The sequence below is a fragment of the Gracilinanus agilis genome, chromosome 1 (assembly GCF_016433145.1).
Source record: "Gracilinanus agilis isolate LMUSP501 chromosome 1, AgileGrace, whole genome shotgun sequence".
NCBI lineage: Eukaryota > Metazoa > Chordata > Mammalia > Didelphimorphia > Didelphidae > Gracilinanus > Gracilinanus agilis.
In genome coordinates, this window is record NC_058130.1 from 498,061,796 (window position 1) to 498,079,744 (window position 17,949).

The window sequence follows — 17,949 nt, forward strand, 5'->3', positions numbered from 1 at the left end:
TGAGTTTGTGGTGATACTGATGGAAAGACCTTATTTTGCTAGATTTTTTCTCCATGCCACAGTGGATTGGCTTGTGTACACCGAGACTATTTGTAGGAAAGGATAATGACCCACCTGTTACCTGGTTTTTCTAGGTCCAGTAGTTTGAGGACTGACTTGCCATCCACATCGGGAGGAGTATCAAGTCCAGCAATATCCAGGATGGTGGGAGCCAGGTCAATGTTCAGCACAATCTGAGGCACTCTGTAAGGGAACAGCTAGATGATAAAGCCATTCACCCACCATCAAGAGTTCAAACAACTTAGGTTGCTTTTCTAGTAACATAGTAGTAGCAGTATTAGTAGTTGAAGATTTATAAAGTGCTTTACATCAGAGGTTTACAACTCCTGGTTGACTGAGGCCAGAACCAGATTAGTTGGGAAATTTTTTAGAAAATAAATGAAAATGCAATACAACATAAATAATAGTAATTTTTAGTTTCCAAAATCACCATGCAGATTGTAGAGATTAATTTCTACTTGAGTTTGACACTACTACTTTACATATATTCTCTTATTTGATTCTTACAAAACCATGTGAAGGCATGAAGAATTGGCTTTAGTCTATCCATATGCTCTTTTTTTGACCCCATTGTGAGAAGTGGATGTATTTATGAAGCATTTGGCAAGAGTGAGGATTGAACTCTGTGGTTTGTGGAATGAGCAAAGTTAACTGACCCATAAAGGGATCAAAACAGGAGATCATGGCCTCATTAACATCATTCTCTAATGGAGCTAGCAGCCTAGACAAGGTCAAGCATATGGCCTTTCCAGGATGTGTGCTGGCTTCTCAAAATTCTTGGAGTCAAAGACTTTTCTTGAAGAACTAGGGTTTCAAAATGGAGCTGCCAGATTCTGTGAAAGGGTAACTAGATGCTTTCAAAGTTGCATATGGTCCTCTCCTACCTTATCTCTCAATCAAAGATTCTGAAACTCACTTTTAAGGCAGTCTAGAGTGCTTACAATTACTTTAGGATATAACCCCCATGAATTCTCAAAACATAAATCATTTAAATCTATAACCCCTAAAGGAAGCAACATAATATAGTAGAATGGGAATTGGGTTTATCATGAGATCTTTCTATGTTTTCATTTACTCATCCCACTTGTGCTTACTGTTGATTGGACAAGTTGTCTATTCTCCTCGGGCTTCAATTTCTTTCATCTCTAAAATGGGATGATTAGATTAGCTGATTTGTGAGGCCTCTGGGGTTCCTTCTTCATCAAGCTAGTGATTTGAAAAATTAGGGGACTATATGGATTACCCTTAATCATCCCTTTCAGTTCATTTTATAGAAGAGGAGATTGAGACAGAGACACTGTGGCTTACCCAAGGTTACATAGTTAATGGTAGAAATAGAATTTAAGTACATAGTAGATGCTTAATACTTACTGATAACTTAAGTCACCATCTTCTGATGTCTACCCAGTGCTTTTTTCCCCACTAGACTGTCCTATTGCTCAAATAATTCACACACATTTCAAAAATAAGTATATGGGGTCTAAACTTCAAGGAATTACAAAGTGGCTATTGTGAAATCAAACAAATGAAGATTGTTGCTACTTAAACACAGTCATGAATCCATTTTCTGAAGAATCTTTTCCCTTCTAACTTCTTTTTTAATCACCAGAGTGAGAAGTGTGAGTTCTTCTCAGTATGCAAAGATTGACTATTAATAATGTTCCTTTTTCTCTGTTATTTTGAAATGTGATAGGAAAATATATTTATCCCTATCTTTTAACTTAAACAATCTGAACATACTAATTTTATTGATGAAAGGAAATTGGAACTGAGACTTTTATTAGTCAAAGTCATAATAACTTTTGTCATTAACAAAAGAATACTTACATTGATCCTGGTTCTACACTTGGTCCACGAATAAAGAAAGGAACACGGATATCAAAATCATATGGCATAGATTTCCCCTTGACTAGTCCAAACTGCCCAATATGGTAGCCATGGTCTGCAGTGTAAATGATGTAGGTGTTATCCAGTTCTCCGGTTTCCACAAGCATATTATATAGCTGAAATACATCACAAGGAAAAGTAGAAGTGAAATGCAATGACATAACATAACATCCAAAGGATTTTGCCACAATTTTTCCTTTTTAACCCAATTCTTTTTTGGAAAAAAAATATTCATTTTCATTATGGATTTCATGATCTTAGCCAATACAAACATGTTAAAAATACAAAGAGCACAAAAGAGAGTAATAAACAAAACCATCAACTTCTGTCATATACACTTCAATCATTTTCTAAAAGCTATGTTAAAAATATTATTTCAAGGTGGAGAAGGGAGAGAACCATAATTTTATCAATACTGGAAGTTCCCAGTGAGGAAACATTCTCCATTAATGCATGATACCTGCTTTTTGACTTGCAGTCTTAGAGAATTGTCTAGATCAGTGGTTTCCAAACTTTTTTTGGCCTACCGCCCCCTTTCCAGAAAAAAAATATTACTTAGCCCCCTGGAAATTAAATTTTTAAAAATTTTAATAGCAATTAACAGGAAAGATAAATGCACCTGTGGCCATCACTGCCCTCCCTGGATTGCTGTAGCACCCACCAGGGGGCAGTGGGGCCCACTTTGGGAATCACTGGTCTAGAGGCATGAAGTGATTCTTATAGTTAACATAGTGTTAGAGGTAGGATTTGATTCTAAGTCTTTCTGACTGAGGCTAGCTCTTCAAAAAGTTGATTAAAAAACCTCCAAATCCTTACTTTCTGTCTTAAAATCAATACTATGTATTGGTTCCAAGGCAGAAGAGCAGTAAGGGGTAGGCAACAGGGGTTAAGTGATTTGCCAAGGTCATACTGTTAGGTAGTGCATTAGTCCAGATTTGAACCCAGGATCTCCTGATTGGTCTGGCTCTCAAACCACAGAGCCACCTAACTGCCCCCAGGCTGATATTTTAATAAAACAGTCTCAGCTTTTTTTAACCATTCCTTTTTTTCTACTAAGTCGTCCATACCAGTTGAGTTCTCTGTCTTCCAGGAACAAACCCGCCATCTAGCTGAGTTTAGGGAATGGGAAAAAGGTGGGGGGTGAGTGACAATATGGAGGGCATTCACAAATCAGTATCCTGAAATGCAAGGAAAATATGAAAAAGCAGACAATTTTGATGGAAAGGGCAGCTGACGCAGGAGAGAAAACAGGAGAAAGCATCCTTGGGGATTCTGTGTGCTTACCCTTTCCACAGAGTCATCCACTGACATCAGAGTCTGAAGCCTTTTCCGCTGGAGAACATTTGTAAATTCCATGTGGATGGGCAGCATGGGTCCTGTGTATTGCATAATCCAATGCTTATCCATATTTGGTGCATAGTTGTAACTGGGAGTACTGAAAATAGCCAGGAAGGAGTCAGTGTACTTTTATATTTAGTCACTTATAAAAACTCAGTAATAAGGGTCATGAAATAATCTTTCATGGGAAGCAATTAAAGCATCACTAACACATCATTTTTTTCCTCCAGACTATGTCTTTGCCTAGAGGAGTTGACAAGTTATACTGAAAACTGCACTGGGAAGTTTACTCGGATCCCTCTGGCCTGAAGAATTCTTTCCCTTCTTGGATCTCATGCTTTGTTTTTCAGTCATTTTAGTTGTGCCTGTCTCTTTGTTACTCCATTTGGGGTTTTCTTGGCAAAGATACTAGAGTGGTTGGTCATTTCCTTCTCCAGCTCATTTTATGGATGAAGAAACTGAGGCAAGTTGGGTTAAGTATGTTGTCCAGGGTCACAAAGCTAATAAGTGTCTGAGGACAGATTTGAACTCAAGAAGAAGAATTTTTCCTGATTCCAGGCTTGGTGCTCTATCTACTGGGTAGCCTAGCTGCCTCTTACATTCTACTTTTATATACATATCTTATCTTTCCTCCTAAACCAGTGATGGGCAAACTTTTTAGAGGGGGCCAAAGGAAAGGAAATGCTCATCTGTCAGTCTGTTTCTAAGGAAACTCTTTTCAAAGTTTCATTGTATTGTATCCTACTCATTGTATTCCTCAGATTAAGAATAACGTCAGGCTGCAGCATCTGGCCCACAGGCCATAGTTTGCCCATCACTGTCCTAAACCATCCACTCCTTAAGGACTGGGAGCTTATGTTATTTATCTTTTTTTTTCATTACCCCAGGACCTTACATACAGTTGGAGCTTAATTTATGATAAATCAGCATCAGCTGAAAACATCATTGAAACCTCTGGAATCATTTCAACTTCAACTTTTAAATAAGAACTTGTAATTGACATGCACTCATTTTAAAATGCAATTCTCTTAATATTCATTATGCACAATCTGGATAGAACTTACCTTTTTGGCCTTATTTTTTTAGGACTACATTTCATAATCTGCATTGTTTGGCTGGAAAGCCAAACTGACTATCAGCCATTTCCTAATGTCATCCTACTGCCATTGTCTCCTGGCTGCACGTAGGCTAATCTCTGCCTAGAATAGATTCCCTTCCCATCCCTGTTGAAAGATTCTTTTCCTTGAAAGCTTAGCTCAGGAGACACCCCTTCCATGTTAGTTTCTGTAGGTCTATCTCCCTAACACTTCTCCCATCTCTTTTTGACTTCTTTTTTTTCTTATCACAAACATTACTTGGATAAATGTCTTTGCCTTTCCCATTATGCTCTAATCTCCACAAGAACAAGGGGGCTGTGTTGTTTTTATTTCTGCATTTCCAGTAGCCTAGCAAGTGAATGAAAACTTGATAAATATTGTTGACTCAAACATTTGTTTGGGTTTGTTGGATAAAAGCTGCATCATATGCTGTAATATGACTACAATCACATTTTTTTACAATCACATTTATATTCAACATCTATAATGAAGTCAATAATGTTTTATAACAATATGAAATCATATGACATTCATTTCTTATTAGCTATTAAATATCACGACTTCTATGGGAAGTCTTTTTCCAACCCCTTTTAATTCTAGTGCCTTCTATCTTGTAGTTATTTCTTATTTATCCAGTGTGTGTATAAATATATATATATATGAGACACTTTATGGGACATTAGTTCTAAGATAGATTTTAATTATTTTATACAATCTGATGATAGCAACACATATATACATACAGAATATATGCATATAAATCTTTAAATATATATCATATTTTATATATATATGTATATATGCCATCTCACTTATTAGATTGTAGGCTTCTTAAGGGCAGTGCCTAGCTTTTGGCCTTCCTTTGAATCCTCAGTGATTAGGACAGTGCCTGTCATATAGTAGACACTTAAATGTTTATTGATTGATGGATTTATTTTTATTGATTGATTAATTGAAATATGTTCTTATAAATACTTGCTGTAAGTAATGTTGATCATTCATTACTTTAATATATGCTTCTTTTGAAACTTACTCCATTTCTTTGGTCTCTTTAACAATTTAGCATTTATGAACTAGAGTCCTGTAATTCCTTTTTCAATTTAATTAATTTGCTTGTTACATTAAAATTGCCAGATATCTCTTACTTTCCCTTCTCTCCTCACTACAGGGTAGACATCACTTAACAGAAAGATATATGTATCTATAAAACTATGTCTTGCTTGTTTCTATTTATCAGTTCTTTCTTGGAGGTGTGCATACATAAGTTATTCTTCAAACAATATTTCTGATGCTGTATATAATGTTCCCTTGGTTCTGCTCATCTCATTCTTCATAATTTCATGTAGGTATTTCCATATTTTTTCTAAAATTAACCTGCTTGTCATTTCTTATAGCACTGTAGTAGTCAATCAAAATCATTTGCTTGTTTAATCATTCTCCAATTGATGGACAACCTCTTAATTTCCAGTTCTTTTGCCACACAAAGAGAATTCTATAAATATCTTTGAACATACAGGTTCTTTCCATTTTTTCCCTGATCACCTAAGGAAATAAACCTAAGAGTGGTATTGCTGGAACAAAAAGTATACGCAGTTTTGGAACACTTTGGGCATAACTTCAGTTGGAGTTCTATATTTCTGCTGTACAAGGAGATAGCTTCCTTGCTCAAGTAGAAGCCATAGTGTCATAATGTTAACTAAAAGAATATGCCTCCTAAAAAGGCAGCATCATGGTAAAAAGGGCAAACTTCAGAGCCAAAAAGAGCCAACCACAAGTTCTGCCTGCATTACATATTGACTGCATGACTAGACAAATTAAACTCTCAGTACTCCCACATATTCTAACGCTATAGATCAGCATGGAAGAAAGGGTTCTGGATTTGTAACAGAGGCCTGGAAACATCGCAGCTCTGCTTTTACTAGTGGTGTGACTTTAGGCAAGTCACTTAACATATCTGGAGCTCAATTTCTTCATCATTATAAGAGGGCATTGGGCCTCCAGGATTCCTTCCAACACTCCATTCATGACCCTAGGAAATGTTTGCTAAATTTAAATTTGAATGATTTGTATGTATGTTGCATTATGTTTCTGGTAGTTTTTGGTATGTCAGACCTGAATTTCCCTATTAATTTTAAATTGTGTAAAGATTGGGACTCTCCATTTTTTTCCTAAGAGTGCCCAGGTGTTAGAGACACATTGTGGTGCACCATGGAAGTAAAGGGAGCCTTTCCAGGTCTCAGTATATTATTAAGCCAAAATACAGCATTACAAATTGTCAGGATTAATATCAACATTTTGGGTGATAAGAAGGAATATTGGTCTCTAATTGCTGCCAACCCTTCAAAGACCATAGTTAGTATAGATTAGGGAATTTTAGGAGGTAGAGGTAGAGGGAAGATAGGGAAAGAAAGGTAGAAAAGCTGGAGGAAGGGAAGGAAAGTAGCTGGTCCCCAGTTCTGGTAGGGGTAATTGACCTGAGCCCTTCAGAGCTCAATAAAGATCAGCAAACAACTTAAGGGTATAGAATAGCTGCGTTTATTTAATTTAGGCAAAGAAGAGGTCTAGGGAGGCTGGGAGGTAGATCTCCGACAGCTATGTCAGGACCAAGGCTCTTCCTCTAGAAAGGCACACCTGGGAGGAAAAAGGCTTCTCCAAAAAAGGCACTAAAACTCTCACTCTCTCTTTCTCTTATACCTTCCTCAGACACCTCCCACAAAAGAAGTGGGAGGTATTTGAGGAAGTTAGGGTAGAGGATCCTGGGAGAGGTAGTCTCCCAGGGTTAGTGCATTTCAAAATACACACTAGGAAAATGTTAAGGACTTATTTGTAAACCTATTTAAATGCAATTCTGTAGTGTTATTCAAGACATTATAATTACAATGAATGAAATATTCATTTTAAGCAAAATAAGTATATTCAGAAATCTCAAAACTAATTACTGACCTCACATATAAAATTCATCCATAATGGCCCAATTCCAATGTTATTTTCCCTTAGGGAAACCTAAGCCTGAGAGATGATTATAGCAATGAAGAATCTTAAAAGGAAATTTGCCATATAAGAGCAACATTTTCACCTCTTCCACCTCCTTCCTTTTGTGCAACATTTTATCTTCTCCATTCCTTCTTTATAAGAGATCTGGAAGGAAAGCTTTTGGCCTGTTTCAGTAGCAGACCCTACTACTAACAGCAGAAAAGATTAGCCCTGTATTATCCATATCCTACTATCTCCATATCCAGGTTTTCATTAGTGAGTAAACATCATTTTAGAGTGCGGATGAAAATATCAGCAGGAAAGTTCATAAACGGGTACAAATTTACAACATGGTATTTACCATAAATAGCAGCAGCATCAAACAGCTTAGACCTATTGCCCCAAAGTCCTAAAACATAGTCTCCTTTATCTAGAAATTCCATGAGCACTCTGTGTTGTGGCAAAAATCACTAGCGGAAACTTTTAGACAATATTTGCCTGTATTTCCAAGGGGGAGTTCCAAAACACATTTTCTTCTATTGTCCGGTGAGTAGATGACTCATATGCTCAATGGTTCCAATAACAAAGCATGAAGGAATCTGACCAGCTACAAAAAGTGAACCACTGACTTTTTTTCCACTGGCAGGATCAGGGCAACTGCATTTCAACAGATGGCAGCAAAAGCTGTAATACCCTGTGAAAAATTCTCACTTTTTTTTTTGTACATTAAAAACTAGAATTAAGATGAGATGTAGTACAGGGAGAAAGAGAGCTGGATTTGGAATATAAAGGCTTGATTCCTTATTTTAGGCCTATCCATTGCTACTTATATGATCTACAGCAATGAAGGTAAACCTTTTATAGACCAAGTGTCCTAACTGCAACTCTCATGCCACATGTGAGCCCCCTGCTTTACTCCAGATAGGGAAGAGAGGAAGTGCTTCCATTGGGCTGCTTTGCAGAGGGGTCAGTGATAGCAGAAATGTCTTCAGGTACACATGGAGAGGGGGAAGGGGGCAGTTCCCTACAGCACGTGTGCCATAGGTTCACCAACATGGACCTAGAGTAAGATACTTGACTTCTCTTTATCTATAAAATGAATAGGTTCGACCTCTTTGGTCCCTATCTGAGGTGAAATAATTTCTATGATCCTTTATTCCTCAGATTCAGTATGTAAGGGCATAAAATGTTCTTTCTCCTGGAAAGATGATTGAACCTATCTAGTGGATACTTTGGAATTTAAAAAAAAAATGAGACATATCTGGCTGCAATGGTTTCCAAATTGTTTAGTGATTTATGGTTTAAAAAAGGATATTGCTATAGCAGAATAACTTTACCATGTTTATAATACTTAAATATCATCTCGTTTCTTTTAATGGCAAAAAACTTCAAATTAAAAATGAGTTTCAGGTGGTGTAAATAGGTGGCTCAGTGGATTGAGAGTCAGGCCTAGAGACTCAAGTTCCTGGGTTCAAAGCAAACCTCAGATACTTCCTAGCTATTTGAACCTAGGTAAGTCACTTACCACACCGGTTCCTCACCCTTACCTCTCCTCTGCCATGGAACTAATACATGGAACAATTCTAAACTGGAATGTAAGGGTTTTTAAAAAATCTGTTAGTTGATTTAAAAAAATAAAACCAACCTCGTAGAAATAAAAATTTTGTAGCAGGAATGGAACTGTGTACTACTCATAATGAGTTAATGATATTGATTCCAATTACCTTGATGTGCTTGACATCATTCAGCCTTTTTTGGTGAAATAGGAAAGGACAGTGTGAACTTCTTTGTAATTTGGGTTTTCATATTTGGGGAAAAAGTTGTGCTATATTGTATTTTAAATGTGGGAACTCATGAGGTTATAAGGCATATTGTCAAAATCATAGCTTTTCTTTTCTTTTTTACCCTCCTCTATAATACAACCACATGCTCCAAGGAAGAATTCCCAGAAAAAGGCCTGGAATATAGGATAGGGAAGGCACTAAAAGAATATAGCTTTCTCCTTCAGAAGTCGGGTGAATTCTAAATCATATCTATCTTTAGGGATCCAAGACTAGTCACTTAAAAAATTACAAACCCTCATCCACAACTATTGGAGATGTAGCCTTTAAGATACTCCTTTAAGATGTGGCCTCTAGCTTTAACAGATTTTTTTTTACACTGAACAAAATCCTTTCCTGCAATTTCCAAGGCATGTAAATCTCAGATAAATACCTGTGATATTAGGGGTTAATGGTGGTGGTGGGGGAAGCACATTAAAAAAAACCAATATAATTGGTATTGACCATGAATATAATTCTGTTCACACTATGTGAAAATAAAAGAAATCAGGAGTCTATCTGTTTACCCTTCCTCCCTAACACCTAAGGATGGAGTTTTGGACCTATCCTCACTGCAACCGTGTTCGCGAATTCTGGGATAGCTTTCTGTATGAGTCACATTATTAACACTTCATATGGTTACATTTATCACTTCCTTGTTATTACTTCTCTGAAGTGAAGAGAGAAGAAAATTGTTTTCACTCCTTAAGTTGTATGGGGTTGAGGTGGTACCTTTCCTAGGATGATCACTACTATATTGTTCTTACTTTTTTATGTTATCTGAACGTGCCTAGTACAATTCCCATGTGGAAATATATGCTTTAGAATATCACACAGTTCAGTCAAAAGAGCAGAGACTCTAGAGGCAGAGCTCTGGATTCAATCTGATCTCTGAAGCTCTTTTTACCTGTGTGACCTTAGGCAAGTCACTCAACTTCTGTCAGTTATCTTATTACAAAAAGAGGAATTTAAGCTAGATGGTCTCTGGGATTGTTTTAAACATATAGAATCATAGATTTAAAGTTACATGGGACACTCTGTCTTCCTGTTCGATGTCCTTATTTAATAGATGAGGGAAACTGAAGTCTTAAAATATTGTGACATGCCCCAGGTGACACAACTAGTAAGCAGCAGAGCTTTAAACTCAGGTCCTTTGATGGCTATATAGCAGTCTTTCTACTATATCGCATGCATCCTCTAAATAGATAATTTTGTTATACTATTAAATTTGTAAGTATATCATTGTTGTTATTCAGTAGTTTCAGTCATGCCTGACATTTGTGACCCCATTTGGGGTTTTCTTAGCAAAGATAATAGAATGGATTGCTATTTCTTTCTCCAGCTCATTTTACTAATGAGAAAACTGAAGCAAATGGGGTTAAGTGACTTGCCCAAGTTTATACAGCAAAGCACCATCTGAGGTCAGATTGAATTGAAGAAGATGAAGTCATGCTCTACCCAATATGTGATCAAGCTGCCAAGTATATCATTAGCATTTGTGAAAAGCCTAATCATGGGGGAAAAACCCAGCTTGTGCATACATTTTTTTCTGGACCAAAAAAAAATCAACTTTGACATATCAAGATTCTATGAAGGATCTGTCCCCAGCACCAATGCAGATCACACCCTGTCTATACTTTAATAGATGTCTCAGAAAGTTGTTGCTTAAAGTTCAGAGTGCCTTGCTTATGATCACCAGCTAGTGACAGAGGCTCGATTCGAATTCATGATTCTAGGGTTTTATCTACTATGCAATCTTGCCTCTCAGAAAAATTCTAAAATTCACTCTGATCTACACTAACCTTGCATATAGGTGGTTTGGGTTCCATTAGAAGATTTCCCACTATCTGCTAAATAAATATCTGCTCTAAGTACCAAAGCAAACCAGATTGTCAGAGACAGTGGTGTCAGACTCAAATAGACACGGACCATTCATCTATAGCCAGTGATTTCCAAAGTGGGCGCTACCGCCCCCTTGTGGGTGCTGCAGTAATCCAGGGAAGTGGTGATGGCCACAGGTGCATTTATCTTTCCTATTAATTGCTATTAAAATTTAAAAAAATTAATTTCCAGGGGGCTAAGTAATATTTTTTTCTGGAAAGGGGGTGGTAGGCCAAAAAAGTTTGGGAACCATTGATACCCAGGGATCCCTGTGGGCTAAATATTGACTTAGTTTCAAAATGTAATGTTATGTGCTTTATTGTATCTTCATTTCCTTAAGTATTCTTCAATTACATTTTATTCAAATTGAGGCCACACTTGGGAATGTTGCACGCCCACAGGATGTTTGACATGTCTGTTCAGTCATTTTGGCTCTTGTAGGATTCACTAGAGATAAGGCAGATAGACACACAATTGATTTTTGGCTTCTTAAAAAAACCCCGTAACAACAGCTTAAGGGTAGAATGGGGCCCAATTCTGATTTTTGAAATTTCACTGAATTTAGTTTTAAAAATATCCTTGTAACACATAGAGTAATGGTAATAATTTCTGTTATCTCTCCAGATAAGGTATTTTAGCAAGTATGAGGTGGCTGAATTACAATTCTTCTAAGAGGAAGCATAACCTAATCACACTGATGGAGTTTTCCACAGATATTCTATTTTTTTAGGACTAAATTTCTGGATTTATTGCACTGTTTTTTTACATCATCAGACTGTGTGCTCCTTGAGGACAGACACTGATATTTGCCTCTTTTTGTAATCCCAGTGCTTTAGCACAATTCCTGATACACAGTGGCCCCTTAATAAATGCTTATGATTGGGGCCAGCTGGGATAGCTCAGTGGATTGAGAGTCAGGCCTAGAGATGGGAGGTCTTAGGTTCAAATCTGGCCTCAGGCACTTCCCAGCTATGTGACCCTGGGCAAGTCACTTGACCCCCATTGCCTACCCTTACCACTCTTCTGCCTTGGAGCATTGGCTCCAAGACAGAAGGTAAGGGTTAAAAAAATAATAAATGCTTATGATTGATTGAGTAATCAGAGAAATCTGAAGTAGCAAAAGTCTCTTGGATTTTTCAGTCTATCTTTTTACTACATGCCAGTTTTATTTTGATAATAATATTTTCTTTCTAATATGTTGCTTGCTTTGCTGTCAAAACTTGAAATATTTTTAAAAATCACAGAATCAATCACTGGGGTCTCTTTGCTGACACAGGTTAGCAGCCTAGTCCGACATATAACAGAACAAGAATCTCCTACAACATCCCTGGCCATCTAATCTCAAAAGATCTCTAACAGGGGCAATAATACCCCCTCATGAGGAGCCCACTGCACTATGGATAGACCTCACAGTGTCTGACCTTTCATCTTGATAGGCAGAGACCCCTGGAGAGTTATTATTAAAAAAAGAGATAATTTCAAAACAATCTCAGGATATACTATATATGTTGTACATTAAAACCATACTGAGGAGGGGGCAGCTGGGTAGCTCAGTGGATTGAGAGCCAGGCCTAGAGACAGGAGGTCCTAGGTTCAAATCCGGTCTCAGACACTTCCCAGCTGTGTGACCCTGGGCAAGTCACTTGACCCCCATTGCCTACCCTTACCAATCTTCCACCTATAAGTCAATACACAGAAGTTAAGGGTTTAAAATAAAAAACAAAAAACAAACAAAAAAACAAACAAAAAAAACCATACTGAGGAGCAGCTAGGTGGCTCAATGGAAAGAATACCAGGCAGTGAGCCAGGAGGTCCTAGGTTCAAATCTGGCCTCAGATACTTCCTGAGCTGTGACCCTGGACAAGTCACTCAACCCCCATTGCCTAGCCCTTATCACTTTTCTGCCTTGGAACCAATATAGTTTCTAAGAGAAGGAAAAGGTTTTAAGGAAAAAAAGAACATACTGAGAGGGCTGCTAGAAACTTAACAGTTTGATTTTTACCAACAAATGAACTATGGTGTCACCGTATGAATATTCAATGTTTTTCTAGCTTTTTATATTTGGAAATGACTTTTAAACATTTTTAGCCTCAAGGAACAATAAGCAGCAACAGTTTCAGGATTATGGTAATAGCATCAGCCTTATTTGAAAAAGCTGTGTCCCAGGTCACAGACTGAGACAGTGATACTCACTGGGGATAAAATCTAAAAGCCCTAAGCTTGTCTCCAATGTGACACCATCTCAATTTTCACTAGCACTGGATTCATTTCATTGAAAATAGTTTTTCCTTCCCTAATGAAAACATATTTACATAACATTCATCAAAATTTAAATGGAAGCATGACCACACATGTATAATCTAGATCAAGTTGCTTACCATCTTGGGGAAGGGGAGGGAAAAAGGGAGGGAGAGAATCTGGAATTCAAAAGTTTAGAAAACACATTTGAAAAATTGTTTTTACATGTAATTGGGAAAAATAAAATACTATATTAAAAAAGAAATCTTAAAAATGTTTTGATATAGATGGAAATATGTTTTGCATGATTACACATATATAACCTAAATTGAATCGCTTACTATCTCAGGGAGGGAGAGAATTTGAAGCTTAAAATTTTAGAAAACAAATATAAAAATTATTTTTATATGTAAATAAGAAAAAATAAAATACATTAGAAAAGAAATCATAAAAATGCTTTAGGTGTAGATAAAAAAGCATAGTTTTCAACTGAGTGTAACCAAAGTTAGTTTAGGATCATTAGCTAAAAATTAGCTAAAAGATCTTTGGTATGTAAAAGTACAAACCATTTGGTCATATTATAATATTTACTAATAACTGTGATTGAAATTGAAGTACCCTGCAAAGAACTGTGAGGATTTAGTTGTAGATCTTTTGTTTTACCTGTGTTGTTTTTGAATAGACCCTTAAACTTTTACAGGACTCAGTTTCTTCATCTGGATTAAGACAGACTAGAATTAGATGATCTCCAATGCTCCTGCCACCTCTAATTCTATGATTCTAATAATTATAAGATGTGTTATTCTTTTAAAAATTATAATCATAAAATAATATTTGTTGAAGTTACATTAATGCATATTACATATGTGGAAAATTTAAATTTTGCCAATTAATCAATCAATTAATATTTATTATCCTCAAAAGCATTTCCATTCTTGTGTGCATGTGTGTGTGGGAATGATGTAGTGTCAAAAGACAAAAATAGGATAGTTATTAGTTTTAGAAAATTTCTAACTGAGGAAATTCCCTGTATCAATGCAGAATGGTATCTGCAACTGATAGTCTGAGAGAGATGTCCAGAGCTGAGATTTTGTGACTTGCCCAAGATCATATAGCAATTATGTGTCAGAGGTAGAAATGGAACCCTGGGCCTTCCTGACATGACAACCAGCTTTTTATTCCCCATTCCCCATTACCACTATATCTATTAAAAATTCTTATGAAAAAAGAAAACATTGCTCACTATTAGTTCTGGGGGGAGGGGAAGAAGATTAAAAAAAAACACCTTTATTCTCTACCTTATCTTTGCTATTTGTATTTTTGGATGAACTTTCTCTTAAAACTTTCACTTTTGGGGGCAGCTGGGTAGCTCAGTGGATTGAGAATCAGGCCTAGAGACGGGAGGTCCTAGGTTCAAATCTGGCCTCAGACACTTCCCAGCTGTGTGACCCTGGGCAAGTCACTTGACCCCCATTGCCTACCCTTACCACTCTTCTGCCTAGGAGCCAATACACAGAAGTTAAGGGTTTAAAAAAAATTAAAAAAAAAACCTTTCACTTTTTGTCCTTTAAGACAGAATAGTGGCAAGGGCTAATTGGGAGACACAGCTAGGAAGTGTCTGAGCCCAGATTTGAACCCAGGTCCTCCACACTCCAGGTCTGGAATTCTGTCCCACTGTGCATCCCTTTAAAACAATACCAACTTTAAGATGATCTTGGCATTTTAGAGAACATGTACTGCTATTTATTATGAAGTCTTATGTTTTCTTTGTATTAAAATTTGTGTATATGCAAAAACATGGGAGGATAGGAAAGAAAAAAGGAAACAACTTAACTTCCTAAATAAAAAGATATGAGTTAAAACAATTTTGAAGTACTACCTTATACTTGGTAAAAATACCTATAGCTACCTATAGGTTTGGTAAAAATAGCTAACTTCGATTAAGATATATAAAATGAGATACCAGCTGTATAGTGGAGAAATAGCTACAGATTCTTTCTGGTGGAATTACAAACTAGTAGAATCTTTTTTTTTGAGAGCAAAAATTACATATTAAAATAATAAAAATAAATCCATTCTTCACTTTATTTTCTCCCTTAATTTTTCTCTAGTGGAAGAAATATATGCCTTGTTCCACAATATGACAAACAAGGAAATATATATTATATGATAATATGTGTACAACCTATATCATATTACTTGGCTTCTCAGGAAGTGGAGGGATAGGAAGGAGGTGGGGGGAAAAGATAGACATAAATTTTTGGACATAACTAATGGAGAATTTGTTTACCTTGGAAAATCATATTTATTATATCTTATTATGTATCTATAACTAATTATATGTATCATATTATTGTTATGTTACATATCATTTTATATAAAAATAATAATACATTTTGATCTTATAATCCCATTGATGGGAATATACCCTTGGAAGTGCTGTAGAAAACCAAAAAAAGAATCTTTTCCAAGATCTGATGGCGGTATTATTTGTCACTACAAAAGACATGAAACAACTTACATGTCCTCCAGTAAAGAAATTCTTAAGTAAACTCTGGTTCATTAACATATTACAATACAATTATGATGGACAAATATGGGAGAAAAAAAGAAATCTGGAATAATCTTTATGAAATGCTGTAAAGCGAGAGAGAGTGACACAGAGACAGAGACTGAACTAGAAAAACTACTTGTTATGATCTTAAAGAGGAAAAGTGAAAGGCAATGAATAGATAAAAAGACCTCATTGAGTCTTAGGGGAATATCTGAAAATTTGCTATCATATTTTATGCCTTGAGAAATCATTTATATAATGTAAATAGTTCATATGCAAATTTAATTACTTGTATCGCTTTTTCATTTTAAACTTATAATGAATGATTTTAAAAGGAAGGAATGACAAATCAAAATAAAATTTGAGAGAAATTCATTTCTCATGAGGGGCATTTGCAGAATGGTCTGGAAATTAAACTATTTTCCATTTTCTTATTCCATTTAACAGCAGGTGCTTTGCACATAACAAATGTGTCCTCAATAAGTGTTCGTTGATTTGAACTGAAGTAAACAAGTAGAACCCAATTATAAAGTTGGTGTCAAGGGACAGAGACGGAAACCCCTATTAGAGTGAGAGAATGACTGTGGAGGTGGAACAATTTCCCATCAATTCAGTTGTCCTGGTTTATTTTAACTTAGTCTAGGACTTACAAGGGACTTTATGACAAAATTTTCTTTAAGAACCATCAGTAACTGTCTAAGGCTTTCTAGTATTGCTGAAATGCCACAGTATACAGGAAGCCATGTGTGCTCCTGAACTCCTGCCTTATTAAAAGTTCCTCCTTGTCATATGTGACTGATAATCTGCTTTAATTCTTCATCTGTAGGCATAACCTCTAGTCTCAGTTTGTAAAGCCAACAAGCTGATATTGAACTGGTTTCCTTCCTTTGTTGGGAGTAAACACTAGAGAAACCTGATATAATGGCTACTTTGCCAGAAGGTCAGATGGCTATAACCCAAGGCCAGATAAAAAGGATCCAAATGGTGCTTGGCCACCAAGGAAGAAAACTTGAGGGGAAAATGTTCACATTATATCTCCCCAATCCCCAATAGGTGGAGTCAATAGCTTCTTGCTCTGTTTTCCTAGGGCCTGCCAGATATTTCTGTGAGACACTTAACTTCTTCCATCCCTTTGCCTGACTGTGCTACTTGGGTTTTTTCCTACAGAATCCAGCTATTCAGTAGCTTCACACACCACCATTGGCAGTTTGTCTTCAATTTGTCTCACTCCTTTTGTGTGCGGACTGAACTCTGAACCTGAGCAGTCACTCACTGGAACAACAAACTCACTCTGACCCTCTCTAGCTCTTTCCTTTGGGGGGAGGCAAGGGAAACTTCCATGACATAGATGCCAGGAATTCAAGACTGCTGAGACAGACAGGGAGACAGAGCTGCCAGCCAAGGGCTAGTTCCTTAAAAAGCCCAAGGCTGAGTGACAAATGGAAACTGGATCAAACATTTATACTGATTCAAATTTTCTGCACATCCTGAAGTTCTCTGTATTTATGCAAATTCATGACTGTCAAATTCTGCACCTGGGATTCTAGCATAACCTGGACTGATGCTTATCCTGTCTAAGCTTCTGTGTGACTGGAATGCGAGATAGGATATTCTGCATTTCTATCTCCTTGACTTTCATTTGCAACAGTGTTCCATTTTGCTACCTCATTTTCTTTCCATAGTAAATTAAATTACATAGTTGACTCTATAGAATCTATAGAACCGTAGAACATTTAATAGTACCAACAATGAACAAAGGTGGGAAAAAACCAAAATCCTCTAGCTTCAATAATGTGCAGATGCTGGTGTTGTAAAGATGCCTTTCTCCAGAGAGCTCAGAAGTCATCTTGTCCAGCCCTCACATTTTACAGATGAAGAAACTGAGGCCACAGGTGTTAATGTGATTTAACCAAGGTGATATGGCAAGCTTCAGAGGCAGAACTGAACACTGGCCTCTGACTGAAGAGTAGTACCATACTGTACATAACTGCTATGAGTAGATGTAAAGTTTGATGGGGCATTTGACTTATATCTTCACAGTAGTCTCTTGAATTAATAGAATCAATGTGATGACTGACTTTCTTTTGGATAAACACTGCTT

The 17,949-nt window shown here is 36.7% G+C and overlaps 1 protein-coding gene across 1 annotated transcript in view; it reads right to left on the bottom strand.

Annotated features, from left to right (window-relative positions):
* The window catches only part of SULF1 (sulfatase 1), a 96,068-nt gene that overhangs the window by 44,634 nt on the left and 33,485 nt on the right, over positions 1–17,949 (bottom strand). The window contains exons 5-7 of the mRNA XM_044657973.1: positions 3,232–3,382; positions 1,888–2,063; positions 115–243 (exon numbers count right to left, since the gene is read on the bottom strand). Coding sequence (XP_044513908.1) covers positions 115–243; positions 1,888–2,063; positions 3,232–3,382 — 456 coding nt within the window. The remainder of the gene's footprint in view (positions 1–114; positions 244–1,887; positions 2,064–3,231; positions 3,383–17,949) is intronic.